The 25,039-nt window shown below is 43.9% G+C and overlaps 1 protein-coding gene and 1 long non-coding RNA gene across 2 annotated transcripts in view; one reads left to right on the top strand and one right to left on the bottom strand.

Moving 5' to 3' along the window:
• Window positions 1-19,595, bottom strand: part of LOC125624558 (uncharacterized) — a 38,293-nt gene extending 18,698 nt beyond the window's left edge. Inside the window, exon 1 of the long non-coding RNA XR_007353346.2 lies at window positions 19,343-19,595. This is a non-coding gene — a long non-coding RNA (uncharacterized LOC125624558). The remainder of the gene's footprint in view (window positions 1-19,342) is intronic.
• On the top strand, window positions 18,142-24,956 carry C18H1orf174 (chromosome 18 C1orf174 homolog). Its single transcript, XM_048825456.2, has 4 exons — window positions 18,142-18,297; window positions 19,529-19,642; window positions 21,471-21,980; window positions 22,991-24,956. The coding sequence occupies exons 1-4, from the start codon at window positions 18,283-18,285 to the stop codon at window positions 23,096-23,098; spliced, it is 747 nt and encodes a 248-aa protein (XP_048681413.2). The 5' UTR covers window positions 18,142-18,282; the 3' UTR covers window positions 23,099-24,956.
• The last annotated feature ends 83 nt before the right edge of the window (window positions 24,957-25,039 follow it).

The raw sequence follows: 25,039 nt of genomic DNA, 5'->3' as shown, positions 1-25,039 counted from the left end.
GACTGAAAACACAGATGCCTTAGAACTGTAAAGCCTGTTATTCACCTTCTTGTACCTCAACCATCCGGGCAGACAAAGATGGGAAGTGACAATCTGTGTTTATGTCCTCAAAGCAAAGCCACCCCAGACTCTGCAAACACATGCTTACAGTGCACTCCTTCCAGTGACAGTTCATGACTCAGCACAAATGACCTGGCATGACAGTCTCAAGCCCAGACGTGTCACTCAAATCAAAAACTCTCCAAGTATAAAAAATTGTTTTCATTCCCAGCGGTCCCAGAGGGTTGGTTTTAAAGAGATATAGTACACTAAAGGCAGGCAGAAGACACCAGGTAGATTTTCAGCCAGGATCGTGTGTTTTGATAGCACTTTTCATCCCAAAGGTTCTATTTAATTCTGTTTGAGTGATTCTGCGTCATGCACTGAGCATTGTCAGTGTGCACAGAAGAAGCCTGGAAGAGCTTACCCACCTGTCATGGAACAACTGATTGCCGAGACTCTATATGGGAACAAGGGAAGCTGTGGTGTGAATTACATCATACCTAGCTGAAACTGCAGAAGGTCCGAATCTGGCCAGGACATGCAGGCAACCATTCCTGCTCTTGCAAAAAGTGCTTTTAATGAATCAGTGATGTAATGTTCCCCTTGGTGGTTGGTAGGAGGACGTGGGGGGATATTTGCACACTAGTAGGTGAAAACCCATGCTGTCACAAGGGTGTAATTCATAAAACCACATGTGTAAAAAAGCCAAAAATGCCTGAGAACTTAAAATTGGACGGTAACAGTCCGTGAATCCCCGTGATGATTCCACCTGGTGATATTCTAAACAAAAAGCTCTCAGCGATGCTTGCAACTGTTTCCATCACTTCATGCTGACTCAACAGACATTCTAGTTTTCTGAGTGATGTTTGGAGTTATTGTGTGTTCTGGATGTGTTGTTCATGTGAGTGGTTGTGAAGGTTTGTGGGTGGGTTGTGTTGTGCTGGGCGAGTTGTGTGGATTTGTGCTGGTGGTGACTGAGGGGAGGTGGAGTCCTGTGGGGAGGGACTACGCGTAGGAGGTTGTACATGCTGGTTGTGCTGAGATGTAGGTGGTTGTGTTGATTTGTGTAGGGGTGTTGTGCTGGGAGACTTATGTTGATTTGTGCAGGTGGTGAATGAGGGTTGTATGCTGCAGTGAGGGGCTATATGTGTTTGGGGTTACTGTGTGTGCTGGTTGTGTATTTGTGCTGGCAAAGTTGTGTAGTTTTGTGTGAGTGGCAAATGGGGGGGTGCAGTGGTGAGGGACTGTGTGTGTTTGGGGTTGGGTAGGCTGGTTGTGTTGTGTTGTGTTTGGGGTTGGGTAGGCTGGTTGTGTTGTTGTCTGGGTTGTGCTGAGTGATTTGTGTTGATTTGTGCTCATGGCAGTTGGGCGCACGGGTGTGGCTATTTGCCCAAGTAAACAACCAGTCTCCCTTACACCACCAATGAAACTGTTGAGTGCAAGTTAGCTGTAGAGGCAGGGTGGTACTTGGTTGAGTCAGCTCTGATATCACTGGGGCCTCTTGGTATGGCATAGGTACCTGCCTACTGTCGCTGCACACCATTCAAAACGGCTGAGAACTTAAAAACGGGATAGTAACGCAGCACAAAATCCATAATGATTCAGCCTGGTGAGATTCTGAACCAAAAGAGCCCTTAGCCAGGCTTGTAGCTGCTCCCGTCGCGTGGCAGGCTTCAGCGTGAACGCAGACAGAGTGACATGCCTGGGATGTGATCATATCGACGGAATATCAGGGAGGGAGGAGTACGTGACAGAGCCTTGGCTCCCTGACTCTGAGTGGATGCAAGGCTGGTCATTGAAGAGCTACTGCTGCATTGGAGACCCGGAATGGACTGAGTCCATAAGTCCGCTACAGTCTGGGACCTTGGAGAAGTTGCCCTAGCATGGACCTTTCCAGCGGAAGAGCTCCTCTGTTAATTTAGCAACTCTTAAAGAGAACTGGGAGGAAAGTAAGAATATTTTCCTGATTCTCTTTTCCCACTTTACCAATATAAACCCTACCCCCAGGCAACGTTCCCTCTAATTTTTGACAGGCCGTGTGCGCAAAAAAAATTCTTCTGTGCAAATTTTTGTGCACGCGGGGTTTAGGAGCTGTGTGCACGCGCACACGGGCACAGCTTAGAGGGAACAGTGCCCCCAGGGCAAACTGGTGCAACCGCCACTACTTCCACATCTCCTCACACTCTCGGATAAAGAGATGGGCGCAGCTCTTTAAGAGAAACGCCTGGCCATGTTCTTTTTCTCTAGCATGTGTTCATTGGTAATTAGCCTTTTATCGTGGGGGAAGCATGAAAGCAGTGACCCAGAATGATATTTCTGCAGTGGCTGAAACTCCCACCCTGTAAGACACTGGAGAAAGATACACCTGCCAAGGAAAATATTTGTGGGGTTTTTTCCTTGCAATGGTGAGATGCTACTTGGCCTAGCTAACTTCATCTCAGATCAGTGACCGCAGAGGGTTTTATTTCTTATGCTTCTCTGTTTTGGCTGACTCGAGTCCACAAGGATATGACTCATCTTCTTAAGAACTGGCATTTCTTAGGAGGCAGGAATTGAACTGCTGGTGTTTCCTAAACTTTATTTTTATTGAATTTTCACAGGATAAGAAATAGAAAAACAACAACCGTGAATTTAGAGTGACAAGGAGGGAGAGAGGCCACATGGTAATCACTTCACAAGGCAATCCAAATATTGATAGATCCTGTGCGCCAAACAATTGCTACTAAGCCCATTGCTCACTAACACAAGTCCCATTAAGTCACAGCAGTAAATCAAGACTGGGCTGTAGTTTTGGAGCCATTTAAGCCTTGATCTTGCAACAATTTACACACGTGCTTAACTTTAATTTGATCGCAATGGGACTACTCAGAAGCTTAAAGTTAAGCATGCGTGTAAGTCTTTGTAGGATCAGGGTTTAAAACATTCTGACTGTCCTTGAAGAAACACTGTCAGGATAAAATTAATATTACTTAAAATAAAAATTAATATTTTAACAATTGTTGTCCTTCTTTGTGCTATTAATAATACTAGAAGCTGGTGAACCTGAGGAAAATTTTAAAATCTCTGTCACAGTTGCTGAGCTCACTGCACTTCTGTTTCTCTGTGGTCTCTGAGTGCACACCCTCTGGTGTCAGGGGCTGCCTTCACTCCTCTCAGGTGAACTCGCACGATTATCCTACCGGGCCTTTGGCTGCAGTACTATGCATCAACCGCTCGTACCCTGCAATTCCAATGAGGTTTAGGATCCTTGTTCCTCTTCAGGAGCCTGTGACCAATGGTATTCAGAGACCCCATACAGCCCTCTGAAACCAAAGTATGGTTTATTTTGTAGGAACAAAGCACTGGAAGAAAATGGATTTTCCTAGAGTCCTTCCCTGCCAAAATGGCGACCTAGCAGACTAAGGCTAAACCACCCCTAAAGTCTGTGCTGGGTGTTAACTGTCTCTCCTCCTGCTTGATGGACTGTGTCTCTCTTTAAAACCTCTTGGACCATTTGATCTTCCTTCCCCACACAGGGACTGATTCAGTCAGGAAATGGGTCTGGCAAGCCCAGCAGAGCATCTAAGCCAATGGCTCTTGCATAGTGCTTCAAGTGTTTGTGAGAAGTGAATACCAGGATCCACCTCACCACACCCCTAACTGAAAATGCTGATACTGAATTAACTCAAAAAGAAAAGGAGGACTTGTGGCACCTTAGAGACTAACCAATTTATCTGAGCATAATCTTTTGTGAGCTACAGCTCACTTTATCGGATGCATCCGATGAAGTGAGCTGTAGCTTTCGTGAGCTGTAGCTCACGAAAGCTTATGCTCAGATAAATTGGCTAGTCTCTAAGGTGCCACAAGTACTCCTTTTCTTTTTGTGAATACAGACTAACACGGCTGCTACTATGAAACCTGAACTAACTCAGTATACGTATATAGTAAACATCACTTAACCAGGTCAACATATGATATTCATAAATTATTACAGGCAGCTCCAAATCCAACACAATCTCATTGACGTTTTCCACATTTTTACACTCTGCTAACTTCTTTGCATTTCACTCCACTTGAAATAGAGAAGCCAGACTGGTCAGTTTCATTTTCTGATTCTCCTGCACCAGCAAAGGATGTTGTATTTGGGTTGCAGACACTACAGAGGAAGGTCTAGATTTCAATAACTAATTTCAATGAAATTAAATCAAAGTGGAAACACTTTATCCTCATGGTAGATTTTGTTAAAGATTTTTTTTTTCCCAAATGAAACAAAATGGTGTGGCCAAACTATCTGACCAGGGAAAATCTTGTGGTTCCTCCTTAGTTGGCCCCAATGACAATTAATTGAAAGACCCCCTCAACTCAGATCAGCACAGAATCTAGCCATGCAACCTTCTAGTTTCTGTCCATCTTGATTAGTTTCCACATGGCTACCACTCACTGCCAGTGACTGCCAATAACATTGCTACGATATACTTGCTATCAATACAAATACAAATTAAGGGTCGAACCCTGCAGCTCTTGCTCAGACTAGCCAGTCTACATAAGGTGTTTTAGATGGAATCCAGGTACTATTAAAGTGGTATTGCCAACTCTCACAATTCTAGAGTCTCGCAACATTTCAGTGGTGGGTTTTTTTTTGTTTTTCTTTGGGGGGGGGTTTAAAGTCCCAGTTCCTGGATTCATGTTATTATAAATCCATATGTTTGTGTCCCTCACGGTTATGAAGAAAAGGTGGAGAACATGAACACCAGCAGATAAATAAAAAGAACACCACATGCATTATTTTAGAGTCTCATGATTTTTAAGCCAAACTCGTGATTTTTGGACACTTGGGGTCGGTAATACTGCTGGAGTCTACGAGACTACGCCTCTTAGTAAGGGCCGTAGAGCTAGACCTTTCAGTGTCTGCCCCAGTTCCCTCATCGGTGTTATACAGTGGTTTTTGCTGAAGAGGTTCATGGTGTTACTCAGTCTATTCTCACAAAGGCAGGATAAGTCTTATCTTTATTCACAGCCAAATAGCGTCATTGATGGGTCAGAATTCGGTGGACCCCTGGGAAAAGGTCTCTTTAAGGGACTGTTTGGATTTTTATTTTTTAATATATGAAGTTGGAGCTAAATATTCACCTCAGACTCCAGGAAGGCCCCCTCCATTTTGCCTCCCATCCTTCAGGCTGGCCCTGTTCACCTGCTCTGAACCACAGTTCCACTCAGAGAGCTAATGCACGGTGTACTCTGTCAGATGGCCGGACAAACTCCGATTAATTTGAAAGCATGTTGACCTTTTAAGCACTGTTCTTACCTGAATAAGCAAAACACAAACACCTGAGTCCCTAGGCACAGCAGGAGCAATGGGACACCCAATTGCATTTTAAGGAAACTCATAATAAAGGGGAAAGATGTGGTTTGTGGCAATTTTGGGGAGGTTGGGACCATTATGTCAGTCAACTTCAAGGCAGTGGAGACTGAAGATTAGAAGTTAGAGATGAATCAAAGCTGGACCCTTTTTCCTAACTCCCTTTCTGCACTTTGAGGATTAGGAGAGGATGTCACCTGCATCGCAACCACCCTTTACTGCTTTTCCAGAGCTAAAAGGAGTGGAGAACCCACCCCCATCCCCCATTCTGCAGAGCCCAGCAGCTTTGGGAAGCAGCAATTCTCAGCTTAAATAACTGGGGCAGTGGCCTGGAAAACACAGGCCTTTATTACACACTGCCCCAAGGTGGCTGCCTCAGCCCTTTGGACTGCACTGGACTTTAGAGCACTATTGACTCAGGCAAAAGTCCCATTAGCTTCTGAGGGAGCTTTGCCCGAGCAAGGAGTGTGGAATGGAGCCCAAATCACTCAGGGAACTAACACACTGAAAACAACCTCTTGATTATAGCTTAGCAATAAAAAACACCTGGATCTGTGAGCACGGGGAGCTCATCTGGGATTTCCCATTTGACCTAACACTCTGCTCCTCAGGAAGGATCCTTTTTGTGATTGATAAGGTAGAGTAAGACTCCCTCCAGGGCCTGTCAGCACCACTTCCTGCATCTGTCAACTCCCAAGAAGCCTCTTGAGAGATACTTCCTTCCCAGTCCCACCTCCCCAGGAGAGGAGGTTGCTGGCTCAGCAGTTTCTCAGGCTCATTGTCTGACTTCATCTTTACAGTAATCTTCTGTGAATGCCACTTTTTGCCTGATTAGGAGCTGGACTTCAGGAACATGCATCATTTATGTCAGACGGTTCTCTTTCAAGCTTCCTTGAGTTTTCTCTCTTTAATGCAGCATGTCCTGCCCTCAGCTCTGCCTCTCCTCTCCATCAGCTTCTCACTTCAATCCATTTCCTGTGGCCAAGTGCACAGCAGTGGGGTGGGAAAGTCCAAGAAGGTGACAATAAAAGATACTATGCAAACAGACCATTTAAAAAGTAGAACATCCCCTAAACACGCACTCCCACAACTCAACTTTCCACTGCAGCATAACAGAATGTGCCTTCACTTTTCAATGGGATGCCTAGAAATTACCCCCACTGCTTACAAACTGGGCTAGAGTGGGCTAGACCCTCAGCTGATGTAAATCATCAATGATTTCAATGGGGTTAAGCCAATTTACCCCAGCTGAGGATCTGATCCAGGATATTTTGTGGCCTGATGGCACCAGAAATTATTTGCTATTACCTGCAGGTGATAACAGGAAGAATGTAATTCATTTCCAGCCCACAAGCAATGAGCACAGAGCTTTGAGATGGGTTTTAAATAATCTCCCTGCCTAGACCACCAAGCCGCTTTTAAAGAGCACTCCACATATTTAGCAACAACATATTATTGATAGAAATTTAATAAAACTTCAGCATCAAATATTTATCCCATTACACTGGCTTAAGTAATTTAAGCTGCTGAAATCAACATAATGTTTATATTTTTAATGAGCCTTCCGTAAAGCGGGCTCCTCTGTCATTGTCAGGTATGTGTGGCGGAGAGCTACATTTACACAAAGCAATTTTAATCTCCCCAAAGAAACAATACTAAATAATGCAGAACATTTACTAAAATGTTTCCTGGTACTGAAGGAAAATCTGGATGCAGTTAAGCCTGATATTCATTAGAGTGTAGGATGGATGCATCTTGCATTCTCTTGCTATTTCCTCTGAAATATGCTCCACGGAAAGCTTTGACACAGGCTGACCTGAGCAGTTTAAGCCTAGAACCATGTTTATTGCACCTAATGTTTGAATTTATATCCCAGACTGAGATTTACAGAAGTTAGAGACAGCATCTAGTCTATAGAAAATTCTCCTTTGCTTTATCCAGGCTAGTGTTCAAAGCTTCAGGCAATGAGGTGTCCAGCACTTCCCTTGGAAGAGATGTCCGGAGGCGTATGGGGTGTAGCCTCCTATAATACATGCTTGCAAACTGCAGAGACAGGATCTCAGTGCAACACACTATTCAATTTGTTGTCAGAGATCTGACATTAAGCCTGCTACGAAATACCTGGAGATGGGAGGGAGGTGGGACAAATGAGCACACCAGGTTGTCCAACTTTGCTTCAGACCTCCTACATCCAATCTCAACAAAAAGCTTTAGAACTGAGTGAGGGAAGACAGTACCACCTTACTGTCCCCCAGTTCATAACACAAAGGTCTGCTTTTATGTGTCGTGTGCCCCTGACTTTCAAGGATGTCTAAGAACTAGAGATGGGCTTTAGCCACCAAATATAGACCTGGAATCAAACCTGAATGGGATTTCCCCAAAGCCTAGGGAGCAAGGGAGTAACTCACATCCAGCAATCTAGCTGGGGACCCACTCCACTAAAACCCCTCCCCACATAACAGGCAATCTTCTGAGCAACAGAACCTTGAGCCTTCAACCAGAGTTCCTCCTGAACGAGGTGTTTGATGCTCAGCGCTTGGGTCAGAGGGCAGCACCCAAATCACAGAGAATTATTAGCCTATATTAATAGAAACAGAGAATAACTATAGGGGTCTGGCCCCTGAGCCAGTGGGAGAATTGCTAGTGCATGCTCCTCCAAAGGGACATGCACTGTCTCTGGAGAGGAAGTGCTTTATGTCACTCTCTAATAAGGACAGACACCCAAGGGTGAGAGAGTGTGATGGGCAGAGAGGAATCAGCAGGGAACGAGGAAGCCACAAGACAGGAAGGAGAAGGGAAGACCTTCCCTGGAAGAAAACCTCTCTGAAAAAGCGAAGGACAAATGGAGGCGTGACTGAGCGCAGCTCATTAGCTAGCACCAACACCAGCTAGTTCCAGTGGCTGTGAGGAGGATAATGCCTGAAATCTCTCAAACAAAAAGCCATCCGGCAGCGTATTTTCTCAGGCCTTAAGCCAATATTGTCAAAGTCCTGATGAGCTGGCAAAGCACTGATAGGCTATTTGAAAGAGGCAGATATTGGGAACAAGTGTTAACGTGGAACAAAGGGAGATTCCAAACTGTTAGGTGTATCATACAGGATGACAGAGCTGTAAGAATGTTCTGCATGAATCTGGTCAGTACAGAAAGCCTGGTAATTAAGAGGAAATCTAAGAAGGGAGGGGGTAAGGAGCCTTTTCTCCATGTGGAACCACAGCTGCTTGGCAATCAGATTACTCTGAGGACCAGTGGGTTGCAGGAAGTCCAGCAATGACAAATCAAACACAGACCAAATCTAGGATCCAGCAGAGTCAGAGGGGAAATGGCCCAGTACAGACATGAAAGAGAAAGAGACAGCAGGCCTCTCCCAAGGGAGGGGAGTAGCAGAGAGGGACAGGAAAGTCCAAAACTGGGAGGGCCTTAGACACGAATGATGCTTGTTTCTATCTCCCACTTCCGCCCCTTTGCACTGCTCTGGAGGCATAAAGCAGGCGAAATGACCCTTCTGAGAAATCTCTCTTGCATAGTCCATTGGTTAGACAATGACATTTTCATGCTCTCTCTTTTTGTGGATCCTGGAATGACTTTGAAGTCCAAAGCATGATGTGCATGCTCATGAGCAGATCGGGCAGACAAAGTCATGAGTGAGCATCTTGGTAGCTATAGCAGTGGTCTGATGCTTTCCCCTTGCAGCTAACAGTTGATTATTTCTGTCTTCTTGAAAAGCTTGGAAACCTCTGGGTGCTGTGTGTCGCCAGGCTGATCTACTTGATGCAGCCTTGGAGATCATCTGGTTTTATTGCACCTAGGAGTGTGCTGCTCTTGATGCTGTCCTTGTAGCGCTTTCTGAGGCAGCCTGGATTCTGGTGTTCTCGTGCCAATTCTCCAAAGAGAATTTTTCTGGGGAGTCAATGTTCAGCCATCCTAATGACGTGTCCAACCCAACATAGTTGGGCTTTTATCAGCATGACCTTGATGCTTGTGGGATTTGACTTTTGGAAAACCTCCAGGTTGGTAATTTTGTCTTGCCAGCGGATCCCCATAATGGTGTGCAGAGACTACATATGGAAGGCCTCTAGCTGTTAGATATCCCATTTGTATGGTGTCCAGGTCTCTCAGATGTAGAGGAGAGATGTGAGCACAAAAGCATTGTAAAGAAATATCATTTTATATACAAGGGTTCCCTCACTAGTGTCAAGCTCCTGCACAGTCCCCAGAATAGGGAGTGGTTCAGAGCAAGAGGGGAATGATTCTTAGCCTCACATGTAAGGCCCTGCCCTGTAATTGCTCTAAAGTGAGACAGATGCCAGGCAAAGCCAGAATTTAAAGGGTGCAGAGGTGGCCTAAAGCCACCCCTGCCCTTCTTCTATCTGGACTTCATTTTTGCAACCTCAAGTATCAGTTGTTGTTTTTTTATTTTAATCAATTCCCAACCTGCTTTCTGGACTCCTGGCTAAGAGATTTCATGGAGGATGGAACACAGCTTGATGTGCCAAGCATGCGTGTGTGAGGGAGTGGATGTGTGTGAGTTGCCTGAAAGGATCTGCGGGTGGGTGGAAAGAAGTCACTCTATGTAGAAATAAGTCACCTGCTGTGTTGTGTGAAATCTTGCTCATGTGCCCAGAGGTGTTTCACCAGGTGCATTTTACACCCTTTTCTAAATTATTGAAGAGTAAATAAAAACAAATGAATAACAGGAAAAGAATTTCCGCCTTAAACTTTGGACTTTTAAGCATTCCCCAAGTTTAGTCCTGCAGAAGACGGAAAGTAAAGCTATCAAAATCTGGATTGCTCAGCTGAAATTCGGGAGTGGTGGGGATCCCAGGCTCAGACTGCTTACCTGCAACCAGTCAGCAAATGGAAACAGTGACAGTAGACTGACGGAAACAAGAGTGAAACTGTTTGATGCCAAGTGCCATGCTGGCTGGGAATAGCAGATTGTCAGGGCTATTAAATAAAATAACAGCTCCAGCTCTGTGACTCCCCACGGGCTCCGCAGCAAGGGAATCTGGCTACCCGCAAGAGAGCTAAATGGCTTGGCACAGTAGGTAAGTTCCTTTCATGATAATCAGCTCGCGCCAGAGAACAGCTGCTCCTCAGCCATTAATACATTTTTAATATTACATGTTCATTCCCCAGTTGTCTCAAGGGTGCTGAGAGGGAGTCTGCAAATGGAGAAATGGAAAATTAACATTTCCCCCAGCCCTGCTGTGGCTTCAGGCTGCACTCTGACAACCCTGGGAGTCAAGAGATGTGCTACTTGCTCCCTCTATTTTGTCAAGCCCCACCCTGCCCCACACCTGGAACGTTCCTCCCCTCCCCCACATAGGGATAACCAGGGTCTAGAACCATTATGACCACATGGCAGTGAGCCGCCCTTGCTGACTGCTTCCTTGTCTATGTAGTTAATTTCCTATCTAATACTGACCCCAAGTGTTTGGGAGCTGGGAGGTTTAAACAAAATCAGAGAGCTTCCAACCCAGTGCTCATTATATGATGACCTGTTTAGCCTTTACAACACCAAGGAAAGAGGCACTAAGAAAGACAGACAGACAAATAGCTGACAAGTAATTTGCATCGAAGGACTCAAAATAAGTAGCTGCTGCTGCTGCAAATTAATCCTGGTTCACCCCCACCCGGTGAAGCTTGCTGAGGTTTGCACTGGATGCAGAGTCAAGAGATTTGGCTTCATTTCCTACCTCTTCCACCTGTTTTCTGTGTAAACTAGACCAGGTCATTTAATCTGTCTATGCCTCGGCTCCCCTTTCTCTATACACAAAAGAAGAATGTGGGGCTTGTGAGAGATATTCACTAATGATTGGGAGGGACTCAGATACTCCAGTGAGGGGACCATATAAGTAACTAGGTGGGTAGAAGCATTCAGAGCTTGATGCAATTTCACCCATAAACCCGTAGAACTAAGGTTTGGGAAGGAAATGGAAAGTGGTTAAAAAGTGGGTGTTGGTGTAACGCACATACCCTCTGGGTGTGGTGTTCTGTCCCATCTAGTGGCACCGAGACCACTTAGCTAAGGCTGTAGAGCAGACTTGTTAATCTCTTCTGTATGGCTTTTAGCTCATACAGTAGAGGCTCATGCATTTAGCTCCAGAGGTCCGAGGTTCGATCCCGCCCAACGATGACCGGGGTCTGTCGGTATTACATTGGTGTGGTTAACTTAACCATAGTTAAATTAACTCAGAACAAAAGTTCTGTGAGTCCCTGATTTCTGTTGCTTCCTCAGGGCAATGCTCATTCCTTCAGCCCCACTCTAAAGGATCAGACGGGCTCCTGAAGCAATGGTAGCGATTCTAAGGGTATGTCTATACTGCAATTAGACACCTGTGACTGGCCTGTGCCAGCTGACTCAGGCTCCAGGGTTCGGGCTAAGGGACTGTTTCATTGCAATGTAAATGTTCAAGCTTGGGCTAGGGCCCCGGCTCTAGGACCCTGTGAGGGGCAGGGTCCCAGAGTTTGGGTTGCAGCCTGAGCCCGAACTCTACCCTGCAATTAAACAGCCCCTTCGCCCAAGTCTTGCAAGCCCAAGTCAGCTGGCATGGGCCAGCCGCGGGTGTCTAATTGCAGTGGAGACATACTCTTAGATGCTCAGTGGGATATTTCTGCTAGGAGAGATTTACTTATTTTTGATTAAATTCTTTGAAAATAAGCATTATACAAAGCAATTAAGCATTGCAAGGGGTATAGAACAGAGGCGGACTCATTTCAAAGCCATTCACTCATGAGTTAAGGTTTGTAAAGTGCTTTGACAATGAGTAGCGCATTGGGGCTAAGGACTGTGACTATCACTGAGTAAATGTGCTGAATACTGGGACCTATTAAATGGATTCTATTGCCAACAACAGGGAACACAGGCCAGGGTCCAGTATCTTTTGTAATACCAGAAACATTCAGAGGCCTGCAAAAGATAACTGTATATTCTGGTGAATAACATTCCCATCTGACCATGAAATTTCTGATTCCCTGTCTCCTTCCCTTAAGCTTTTTGGCTAAGGTCAAGCATATCATAAATCCTGTCTTAGCTGTACCTTACTGCGGAACTTGCTTAATTCCATCCCTTCTGACCACACCTCTCACCCTGCTAAGACTCTAATGTAGAATGCAGTATATGAGAAAGATCTAAAGAGCAGGACACAAAAAAATCTCTTCCTTTAATGTAAATAACTTTGTCTATAACCTCTGCTTTGGGACTCTTTATTTCTGATGTGAATAATTTTCAGTGATATTAATAAAGGCACACTAGATTTGTACGGTGCGACTTCAGGACATTTGAGAGTTAGGTTATGGAGTGACACTCTCTGTTGTTCATGCTGGGCTGGGCACCTTAGAATGTTTCAGGAGCCCAAATAAGGTCTATTTTATTTGAACTGAGATGAAATGATAGACGGACACACCACACCTGGGAGTAGAAGGTCTAATGTATTAACTGAGCTTGCGTGCCAACCGCCATCTTGGTTGAGACTATGGATTGAACCAGAGAACTCCAGAGCTAAAAGTCTCGACAGCTTGAGCTAAAGATTAACTCATGCAGCTGGGACTATTCCCAATTGACATCTTTTCTCAATCAGACACAGAAAGGGATGTGAAACCCACTCTGGGCGGAAGTATCCTGCTGATTAGTAGACCGTTCCCTAGTCTTCATGCTCTCACTCTCAATACCCCTACGTTTTCTTAACAAAGAGGAATTTGGACACCTTAGCTCAAGATCGTTACTTTCTGATTCAGAAAAGCATCACCAAGTGTCTCTGTTCAATAATTACTTGGCTTGGGGGGTGGGGGGAACCATCCAACAGTTAATAGCCATTACACTTACAGGCAAAATTCATTCCTTTGACTGCTGTCCCTATCCTGTCCCTAATGTTCAGCCAAATGAGCCCAGAAGGTTATAAAAAAAAAATGGAGACACTGATGAGTGTAGCAGGCAAAGAGAAATGTGCTGCAACAGACTAATTTACACATTCCATTTCACAGCTTGTACCTTGCTGCATGTTTAATAAGATTATAGTCTGGTTTCCCCACCCCAGACCCCCCTTGCTTAAAGGCAAGCGAGCTCTCAATACAGCATTTTTCATCTCTTTTTTTTTCTCCTGCCTGTCAGCCCAAAGGTTAAAAAAGACACTTTTTAATCTAATTGAAAATACATCCTCTTTTATGCAATCTGATCCCCTTGTAGGGCTCCTTGGTGGTTACTGGTCACATTGCAATTTCTCAAGTCACTTGTCCCCTGAAGAAGTCTGGACTGGCCTCAAAGGGGATCTCCATTCCAGCTCCCTTTTCATGGTGCATTTTCCATGTCACACTACTCTGCATAGTAGCAGAAGCTTCAGAAAAGCTCCCAGATCTTCAGCTGCAAGAATTCAGAACTTCCATGAATTCTTTGCATTGGTCTTCACTGCAGACGATGTGGGGGAGATACCCACATCAGAGCTATTCTTTTTGGGCAATAAATCCAAAATACTGTCCCAAACTGATGTGTCAGTAGAAGAGGTTTGAGAACAAATTGATAAACTAAAAAGTATTAGTCCCCAGGACCAGAAAGTATTCACCAAGAGTTCTGAAGAAACTCAAATATTAAACTACAGAACTAACTGTAGTATATAACCTATCACTTAAACTCGCCTCTGTACCAGATGACTGGAAAGTCGCTAATGTAAATTCAATTTTTTAAAAGGGCTCCAGAGTTGATCCTTGCAATTTCAGGCCGGTATCAGGCAAACTGGTAGAAACTTCAGTAAAGAACAGAATTATCATATCGTATTGCCATGGAATGTTGTCATAAATATAAAGGGAAGGGTAAACCCCTTTGAAATCCCTCCTGGCCAGGGGAAAGCTCCTCTCACCTGTAAAGGGTTAAGAAGCTAAAGGTAACCTCACTGGCACCTGACCAAAATGACCAATGAGGAGACAAGATACTTTCAAAAGCTGGGAGGAGGGAGAGAAACAAAGGGTCTGTGTGTCTGTCTATATGCTGGTTTCTGCCCGGGATAGACCAGGAATGGAGTCTTAGAACTTTTAGTAAGTAATCTAGCTAGGTATGTGTTAGATTATGATTTCTTTAAATGGCTGAGAAAAGAACTGTGCTGAATAGAATAACTATTTCTGTCTGTGTACCTTTTTTGTAACTTAAGGTTTTGCCTAGAGGGGTTCTCTATGTTTTTGAATCTAATTACCCTGTAAGATATCTACCATCCTGATTTTACAGGGGGGATTTCTTTATTTCTATTTACTTCTATTTTTATTAAAAGTCTTCTTGTAAGAAAACTGAATGCTTTTTCATTGTTCTCAGATCCAAGGGTTTGGGTCTGTGGTCACCTATGCAAATTGGTGAGGCTTTTTATCTAACATTTCCCAGGAAAGGAGGGGTGCAAGTGTTGGGAGGATTGTTCAATGTTCTTAAGATCCAAGGGTCTGGGTCTGTAATCACCTAGGCAAATTGGTGAGGCTTTTTACGAAACCTTGTCCAGGAAGTGGGGTGCAAGGTTTTGGGAAGTATTTTGGGGGGAAAGACGCGTCCAAACAGCTCTTCCCCAGTAACCAGTATTAGTTTGGTCGTGGTAGCGGCCAATCCAAGGACAACGGGTGGAATATTTTGTACCTTGGGGAAGTTTTGACCTAAGCTGGTAAAGATAAGCTTAGGAGGTTTTTCATGCAGGTCCCCACATCTGTACCCTAGAGTTCAGAGTGGGGGAGGAACCCTGACAAATGTTGATCTGAGTCAGAATGGCAAGTCATACATTCTTATATAACATTCATGGCCACTGCGTATAACATGTTTAGGAAGAAGGGAAGAACCTCATTTAGAGAGGATATCAAGCCAGTTGGTTTCTAGTGTACTTTATCTTGTCAGAAGTTACAGGGTGGAGTATTTGAAAGGAACAGTGAGCTGGAAGCAGGACATCTAGGTTATCTTCCCACACCTGCCTCAGACTCACTGTATGACCATAAGCAAGCACCTTGGCCACTGAGCACCTCATTTTCCCCATAATGACAATACCCACCTCCCAACTTTAATGAATTATGTGAGGCATAATTGTTCAGAACCAGAGGTGAAAGTAAGACGGTATGGTCCGGTACGGCATACCAGCAAGAGTCGGTACACAGCCGACCGTATCAGGGGGCAGCTTCCCCAGGAGGCAATTTAAAAGGGCCGGAGCCCCGGGCCCTTTAAATCGTGATTTAAAGGACCTGGGGATTTAAAGGCCCGACCCCTTCCAGTTGAGGCCCCAACCCCCTGCTCAGGACCCCAGCCCTGCATATGGGTAAGTCCCTTAAGTTACTTTCATCCCTGTTCAGAACATGCTTTAAGATTTTCAGAGGAGAGAAGCTCAGGTAGTGCAACGTGTTAGATTAGATTATTCTGAAAAGGAAGAGTTGCTCATTTCAAGTATTGGCCAAGACTGGCCAAGCTAAAGCAAAGTTGAATGTTGGTCCTGATGTGTTTACAAAGCAGGGTTGACATTTTCACTATATAATAAAAACAATTATCTGTATTGCTTGACTACAAGTGACAATTCTGTAAGGGAATAGAGAACATTAGGATGCTTTTGGAAGAGGATATGAATTACACTTCAGCTACAGAATAAAGCACGGCAGGACCCTTGAGCCGTGCATGAAATTGCAGAACAACATAGCAGGCATGTCTCTCAACCTCAGTTTAACTGTGAGAGCTTTATGCTGCTGAGAAAAATGTCTTATCTGAATTTTCTCACAGGTAAAACATTAAGCTGTTGCCATTTGTTTCTAAGACATAAGCTGTTGCTCACTCTTTTAAAGCCGAGAGGTGTGGACAAGAGTTGTTCCCTGAGCAATAGGGACTTGGAGAAGGAAGGTGGGTAACAACATCAAACCACTCATGAGTGTTTGTATGGTTTTGAAATCTGCAAATGTTTGAAAAGTTCCCTGTGAAGAATTCAGCATTCAGACCTTTAATCTGGTCACTTGTCAGTTCAGAGTCACAGTTATGGTATTGTACTGCACTGTTATTCAACTGATGACATAGCAATAAAAGTTTCCATATTATTCTTGATCCATTAAACCAACAAAAAGCAGATGTGCAATTTAGTGTGACACTCACAGATATGCATGCACCAAGGCCCGAATCCAGAACCCACTGAAGTCAATAGCTTCCATTGACTTAAATGGACTTTGGATAGGGCTCCAACTCTTTCCCAGCACATGTGCTCTGGGTATTGTAACACGATCAGTTACAGACCACAGATACCAATCATTACTTGAAATGATAAAATACTAAATAATCCTTATTAAAAAAATAACTACATATTTAAATGCAGGTGTCTCATTCCTTGCTTCACATAAATGCATCTATTATCATTGGTGTCACTGGAGTCCTTGAAGTTAAACAGAGATTTGAGTTACTAACATACTTTGTTCCCTGTGGGTTGCACAAATGAACTGAGAGGCAAATCTGAATAAGTCCCTAACTGCACATATTATAAATCAAACTACAGTTACAGAAAGGAGACACAGTGGGAAGGAAAAGGATCTGCAATGTTTATAACTGATAGAGCGATAAGGCAAAAATTGTGTTTTTCCAAACGTCAGCCCATTGGGGAGCAACTTGAAGCAAAATTCTTCATTTTTATAAAAAGGTGATTTTAACATAGTCCTGTCTGTGGGCAAAATTCTTTACTCCCAGCTGCACAGCCAGCCTCCAGTGAATGTTCTACCCATAATTAGCATCAATTGCTATTCCACATTCAAAATGTGCACTAGAGTCCCAGCATGCAGAGGAGAATTTTGCCCCTTTACTATTATATCCACTTTAAAACTCTTTTTATGCCCTGAATTATCTCCCAAAATATAACTTTTTTGTTTGTTTGCAAACTTTTGGTGAGGGGAATGGGTCTCCTTTGTTCTCCCTCCTTTCAGAAAGGAGATTATGTGTGATTCCCACAATGTTTTTTGACAAAAACAACCATTACAGAAAAGATCATAAATGTACGGGAAGTTAAAGGAGAGAACAGTGAAGGAATGAATTCAAGATGCATGTGTTCCTTCCTCCATCTCCTCCAAACTCTCCATGCCAAGGCCCAAATGTGGAACAAACATGACACAGACCCAAAATCGGGAACACACCAAAATTATTAATTCAGGCAATTTCAAACCCGGCAGGATTCCATCGTGTTGTGTAATCAGTCTTTTGATAGCAACAGTTTCCAGACTCTTTATTTCTGATGTAAAATAATTGTCCATAATAAAAGTCTGTCACAATGGCGGAGAGGGGTATAAGTAACTTTAACACTAAAATGAGTGATGTTCCCTCGTGATGAGGGACATTTGAGAGCCATGGCTCTGCAGGTGTGCCATTTTTCTGAGAAAGCAAAAGTCAGAGCAAGACGAAGCTGAAAGGATCTCGTAGTAAATGAAGTGACTTTCCCTCACATACACCCCTATTGCCCTCATCCCAGAGATCTGAAACATTAGCTATAATATTACAATATCAGCCATTCAAACATCATGAGTGCGGCCCCGGAAATCATGAGATTAGTTTAAAATCATGACTTTTTCTAAAACAATAAATGTGGGGTTCCTTTTGCTTTCTGGACTTTGAGCTTTTTTAAGGGTCACATTTTCAAGCTTTTCTTCACAACCACGGGTGGGGAGGGGGGGGGGAGGGAGAAGGCGGCTGCGCCCTTCACAAAGATGGCGCCTGTTCTCTGTCTGTCTTCCCCCGCCTTTCCCCCCCGGCCCGCGACGGTCAGAACGCCCATCACAAAGATGGCGGCCGCTGCGTGCGTGGCGTAGTGTCGTCAGCACGGCGGCGGGCGACGTCCGAGCTCGTCCCGGAAGCGGCGCGGCGCCGGCTGGGGCGGGGGAGGCAGCTGGAGCTGGCGGCGCCCGGCCAGAGCCGCCCCCTCCTGGGCGTCTTATGAGGACCCGAAAGGTGAGGAGAGCCCGAGCCCGGAGCGGCTCTGGCTGGGCCAGTCAGGCTCCCGTGGGGTGGGGTGGGGGCTACACGGTCAAAGCGCCCCCCCCCGAGCGCCCGCCCCTCCTCTCTCCACCCCCCTTTACCCTCCAACAGCCCCCCCGACTGCCCCCAACCAGCGCCCCCCCCGTGCGCCCTTTACCCCCCCCGACTGCCCCAACCAGCGCCCCCCCCGTGCGCCCTTTACCCCCCCCGACTGCCCCAACCAGCGCCCCCCCCGTGCGCCCTTTACCCCCCCAGACTGCCCCCCAACCAGCGCCCCCCCGTGCGCCCTTTACCCCCCCCGACTGCCCCAACCAGCGCCCTCCCCGAGCGCCCCTCCTCTCTCCACCCCCCTTTACCCTCTAACAGCCCCCCGTGCGCCCTTTACCCCCCCCAGGCTGCCCCAACCAGCGCCCTCCCCGAGCGCCCCTCCTCTCTCCACCCCCCTTTACCCTCTAACAGCCCCCCGTGCGCCCTTTACCCCCCCGACTGCCCCCCAACCAGCGCCCCCCCCCGTGCGCCCCTTACCCCCCCGACTGCCCCCCAACCAGCGCCCCCCCGTGCGCCCTTTACCCCCCCGACTGCCCCAACCAGCGCCCCCCCGTGCGCCCCTCCTCTCTCCACCCCCCTTTACCCTCCAACAGCCCCCCCGTGCGCCCTTTACCCCCCCCGACTGCCCCAACCAGCGCCCCCCCGTGCGCCCTTTACCCCCCCCGACTGCCCCAACCAGCGCCCCCCCGTGCGCCCTTTACCCCCCCCCGACTGCCCCAACCAGCGCCCCCCCGTGCGCCCTTTACCCCCCCCCAGACTTCCCCCAACCAGCACACCCCCCCTCCACCACGCCCTTTGCCCACCCAGAGCGTCCCCACACCCTGCCCTGGTGGGAGCAGCTGTGGGGGGGTGCTGGACAGAGGTTAAAGCCATCTTGTTCCTGTCCCGATCTCTCTTGCTAACCCTAACCACTTCCAAGTTCGGGTGCGGACTTCTCCCACGTGATAAGGAGGCGAACCTCCTGCCTTACCTAAATGGAGAGAGGATTCTGCCTCAGCGGTCTGCCCTGCGTTCCTGTGGGATCTGTGTCAGATTGTTTGGGTGCACACCGTGATACTTTCGGAGAGTCCTTGTTGCTCAAATGGATGCTTCTACTGCTAAAGATTTAACAAAACCCCCACATCCCTTCTGCACTGTAAAATTGCATCTGGTTTAGCTTGCAGATGGAGTGCCATCTTCAGAACGCCAGAAGGCTGGAAACAACACAGCAACCCAGTCTTCATCTCATCAAGAGGTTGATCTTTGCAAATCCACAAAAACAGTGTGTCTGGTAGGAAAAACCTGTGACTTTCACTTTCTGAAATGTTTTAAGAACGTTAAGTAACTTCATTTTGGAGTATGATATAGGGGATGTTTTGACTTTTAGTAAGGCCATGAAAATTATATGTTGTACAAAATGTTTTTAGTTACTTCACCCACTTTGTCTCTGTAATAATATCTTTTATTGGACCAACTTCTGTTAGTGAGAGGGACTAGCTTTTGAGCCACACAGAGCTCTTCTTCAGCTCTGGGAAAGGTACCCTAGAGTGTCACAGCTAAATGCTAAGGGACCATTCAACAGAAATTGGTCCTATAAAAGATATTACCTCAACCACCTTGTCTCCCCAGCATCCTGGGACTGACACGGCTACAGCTAAACTTTAGTTAATTTACACATGATTATCCAGAGAGCAAGGGAGATGGAAATAAACATGCATAACATACATGCCTTGTATTAGCTATATAAATAAACATAGCAATGAACATTTAATATATTGACATATGGAACATTCATTTCGCTTGTTAATATGGATGTGTCAGTAATTTGAGGTACGCCAGATCATATATAACTAATTCTGATTCCTCAGGTTGTTACTTCAGAATATCAGGGTGGCAGTGGCATGTTTTCTAAACATGCAACCAGTGGTGCGTACATGCAAATAAATGCACTGGCACCTTTTCCTTTTCACTCTAAAAACAAGGTTTTTTTGCATATTATGTCTGTACGGAGTTTTGAATTGTCCAGTTTTGTATCATAAAACCTTGGCAATGGTTCTAAGGAACAACAGCATACTGTAGAGGAACACACTGGAAGTGAAATCCTGTCTTCCTGTTGACTACTGTACTGGCAGTTAACCTGTTCTGTTTTAAAAAAAAAAAAAAAAAAAAGTACTCTATAGTAATATGTAGTTTTATCTTGAGTTTATAAAGTGGTAATTTATTTTTCCTTAAACTTACAGTTTCATGGTTGATAATGGCAATAATGAATAGTTAAGGCATTTTCTGGTCAGTCAATGGCTGGTGAGGTTAATGACTCCATTTCTTCAGCAAGTCACTAATTACTAAGAAATAATGTGTCCTCCCCAGCAATCATTATCCCTTACTTTCTGTCTAGGGTTTTACCTTTAATATATGTGCAATGTGGCTTACTTATGGCTGCTGTGGGAACCACAGTTCTTCTGAGGTTTAAAATCTATTTAAACACAGCAACGAAGGGTTTTTTGCATCTAATTATAAACAGCTACAAAATGAGCCACCAGTGTGATCGATTTAGCTTGAGAATTGGTTAAAGAAAACGTTTCAGATTCACTATATTTACATTATTTGATTATATGGCTATGCAAAAAAACACAATCAAGGGAACAAGTTTATACATTGTGGAGTCAGTTTTCTGGATTTGTTGTTCACAGCATAAAGTGCACTGTGGTAAACCATGTGTGTATGTACTGTCTTGTGAATTCCTATACAGCTATCTCATAAAATAAGGTGTATAAAGTTGTTTGTTCTGTTATGGTAATTATCAAGAAGAATATTGTGAAAAATATGATGGGTGATCATCCACATGCTATGTTAGTTCTGTGCTTTCTATAGGAAGAGGATTCCAAATGGTGATTGATTGTTTACATTTCACAAAATTACAATTGCGTCAAATTTTAAACCCACTGTTTATCATAAAATCAACTTTACTTAAGCATATAGCTTTAGATCAAACAGCAGCCCCTTAAAGAACACCCAGTGTTCACTTCATTAAGCTGTTAAGCTCTATATCCAGCCTGCCACTAATGTTGTCTAGTGAAGTTTATTTGAACTAGACCTTAGATCTTCTTTCTTTGTGATAGGCTTCTTCACACAAAGCAACTGACAGACGCCCTTCAAAGAGGCTAAAATGTGAAAAAAACAGTCTAGTGAAACTGCAGTTACAAGAACTTGTATCTGGAAATGGAAGTGTTCGCCGTCTGAAAGAACCAACGGAAACATCTGATGAGACTCAACTCTTGGGAGACTCAGTTGACCCCAATATGAAGCCTTTACAGAGTAAAATCAAAAGTGCACCAAAGATTAATGAAGAGAGAGAGGGGAATGATGATGATATTTCCATAAAACCATCTGCACTGAAGGGAAATAGCTGCCCACCAAAGAAAGAGGAAGGTGAAACTTTTCTGCAAAACCATATCCCAAATGTGGAAGAGGAGAGCAGCTGTGGAACTGCGTTTGCAGATGAGTCTGGGCTGGAGACCGTGGATCTCCAGAAGAAACCAATTCAACTGGACAATAGTGCTTTCTTAGATGAGGACAGTAACCAGCCAATGCCAGTGGATCGATTCTTTGGAAACATTGAGTTCATGCAGGTAAGAAGAATAAATCTCTGAAGTGTTTTTTTTTTGTTTATTTTAATTTTGCTCCTATGAACTCCTTTCTAGCTTCTAGTCTATATGTCCAAAGAATGTTAGAGTGGTGCCAAAACTTCAAGCAAATTTGACCAATATTGACAATCTGTTAGACAAACATAGAATCATAGAATATCAGGGTTGGAAGGGACCTCAGGAGGTCATCTAGTCCAACCCCTGCTCAAAGCATCCTGAGCTATTGGGTACAGCCGGCTGATAATCTTTCAACTGAACATTTTGATGTTTTGTTTTGTTTTGGGGGGGGGGGGGGCAGTTTAATCTAAATTGAAACATTTTGCAGGAACTTTTGATTTTTGAAAGGAAAATGTCTAAATGTTTTTTCAGCTTTATCATTTTGTTTTGGTAAGGTAAAATGTTTCATTTCAATAGTGTCAAATTTTTGACTTACTATATTTTAATAATATTAAATATGACAACCAAAACTAAACATTTTTACCTAAGCAAAAGAATGTTTCTGAATCAGGATTTTTGAGAATTTTCCCACAGAACAGAAATTTTCCACCAGCTGAACTAATGGATTGAGTATGGGACAGGATTTTGAGTTCTATTCCCAGATCCACCACTGACACATTGTAATTTTGGACAAGACATAATCTTTTTCCCCAGCTGTTTAATGAGGAATAATACTTAACCATCATACAGGGGTAATGTGCGGATTTGTTTGTAGAGCACTTAGCCCAATTTTTCCCCCCCAAGTATTAAAAAAAGAAAGCAAGAACCACACATTAAGGCAGATGTTAAGAGCAAAAAATGAGCAGTTTGAGCAGGCTCACCTCAGACTGCTTTTGCTTAAGATGTATGTGAACACAGTCAGCTGCAGTAGAGTATATGTTAATGTCTAGCATATACCAGTTGAGGAACCTGTATAAAGTAATGTGAAATGTCTGTATGGGAGGGCTGTTTAGTTGCTACAGCAGCTGGCTTTTGTTAATAAATTCTCTTTCTTAAAGGACCTCCCAGCAGCTGCAGTCACGTGCACCACAATGAGCAGGCGAGAATTTAGAAAGCTGCACTTCATTGCAAAGGAAGACGATGACGACGACGACGATGCACTTTAAGCACAGAATGCAAAAAACATAACTTTTATAGTTGTTAAATTGTCTCTTTCTATAAGTCTGTTAAAATAATTAGTGATCCTATTATAATTAGCTGCCCTACCCATCACATTTCACTGGCATGACATCTTTGTGCAAGTGCCTTTCCTAGAGAAACTGTCTAGGAATCCTAGACAAAACCCCGAAGCTGGGTGTGGAAGAGAGTGAGTGCCTTTACTAGTGAATGTGGAAGTATGAAGTCTGTAGGATTTAGAAGCCACAGCTACTGATTTACCAATTTAACAGCATTAAAGGACTTGTTGCTTTAATAAACTAAGCAATTTTACTTTATCTCTTTGGTGCGAAGAGGAACAGCTAACAAGCATTATGTAAATTTGAGCACGTACAACACAGGTCGCCGTGGGGCTAACAGTGATCTTCTTAAAAAGAAGAAAAACCTTAAAAGCAAAATGTGACTAACACATGTTTGTGTTCTTCATAGGTGCCTAGTAAGTAAGCTGCTGGTACCCAATACCTAAGAGGGAGTCCATCCTGTATTTCTTATGTTGAGTGTTATACCATTTGTTTACTTCTGAAACTAATCAATTCAACTTACAAACCTTTAAATTGTGGTTCTGTTGGGAAAACTGGCCCTGTACAAATGTCAGTGTGGGTTCTGTTTTGTCTCTAGATGACCAGATGTGCTTATTTTACAAACAAGTATGAGAGCTTTACTCTCTGTTCAATGAACTCCACCTACCATCTGAGGTATAAGCTGGGTTTTCTTTCTTTCACATATATTACCAGCAGTAAAGATACTGCAGGATAAATATTGCCCTCATTTATACCTATGTAACCTTACTGTTTTCTTCAGTTGGTTTACACAGCTCTTATTTATGGGAGCTCAGTAAATCTGTTGATGCTCAAGAAGGAATAAAAACTAATCTCTGAGCTTTCTTCAACCATTTATTACTAGATGAATGGGTGTTGGAAGTACAGAATAAGGTTGGTCTGCCTGATTTTCCCAGGTTGTAGTGGTTTTGGAAAATGAGCAGCTTCAAATGACTTCATGAAAATTGTTAGTTCATCTAACATTGGTAACACTTCACTGGCAGTGGTTATTAGGCAATAAGCTTCTAGATCTTTATTTTTGAAACATTTAAGTACTTGCTCTCTATACTTCTAGAAAAGTAGGAAACATCTCAGCAGATGGCTTACATATATATTCATTTCTACAGCTATTGCCTATTAAGCATCCACATAAAAGCTGAATGAATTGTATATATGTTATGTTCATTCACTTATTTTCACTTCTGATATGATATTACTGTCAGCAATGTCTTACTGCTTTTCCTCTTTTCTAATACACAGGCATTCAACTTTTTTTAAATAGTGTAGTTACGATTTTTAACTAAATCTTGCTGTAATCCCTATAGCTTTTGTCTTTCAGGCTTTTGGGGATTTATTTGTAAACCCCTGTCCCTCATAAGTGTCTATTCAGGCGGAATAACATTTATTTTGAATAGCATCTTGAAGGGTGATATTAAATTATTTAGGGAACATACTGTATAGACCACATTAGATTTGTCAGCAGGGCAAGAACAGGATCTTCATTTTGTTGTTACATCTCCAAAAATATCCTGGAGTGAATGTGTAGATTTCTTATTTACTGGTATTAAAAGAGTTACAGATTACTATTCAATTGTTTTGATTGTATAAAGAAGTATATGTTTAAAAATTAACAGGGACAGGTAACTATTGGGTCTGCCATAGCCCTGCTTTAAAAATGCACCCGCTCATTGTATAGCAGCAATGCTGAATGCTTATTTTCTGAGTTTGTTACTCACTTTATATAGTAAAACTTCCCCACTTTGAACAATAAGATGGTACTTTTTTACTAATAACCTAATGCTACTTGGAGTAGTGTTTGCGGTGGAAAAGAGAGAGACGCAAGTACATGGAAAA

Source organism: Caretta caretta, chromosome 18, assembly GCF_965140235.1.
Source record: "Caretta caretta isolate rCarCar2 chromosome 18, rCarCar1.hap1, whole genome shotgun sequence".
Lineage (NCBI taxonomy): Eukaryota > Metazoa > Chordata > Testudines > Cheloniidae > Caretta > Caretta caretta.
Note: the sequence above shows the minus strand (reverse complement) of the source record. Positions and strands in the feature narration are given on the sequence as shown.

Coding starts and splice junctions, on each gene's coding strand:
- C18H1orf174 (XM_048825456.2), top strand. Junction 19,643..21,470: donor CCACAAAAACAGTGTGTCTG/GTAGGAAAAACC, acceptor TCTTTGTGATAG/GCTTCTTCACACAAAGCAAC. Junction 21,981..22,990: donor GAAACATTGAGTTCATGCAG/GTAAGAAGAATA, acceptor TCTTTCTTAAAG/GACCTCCCAGCAGCTGCAGT.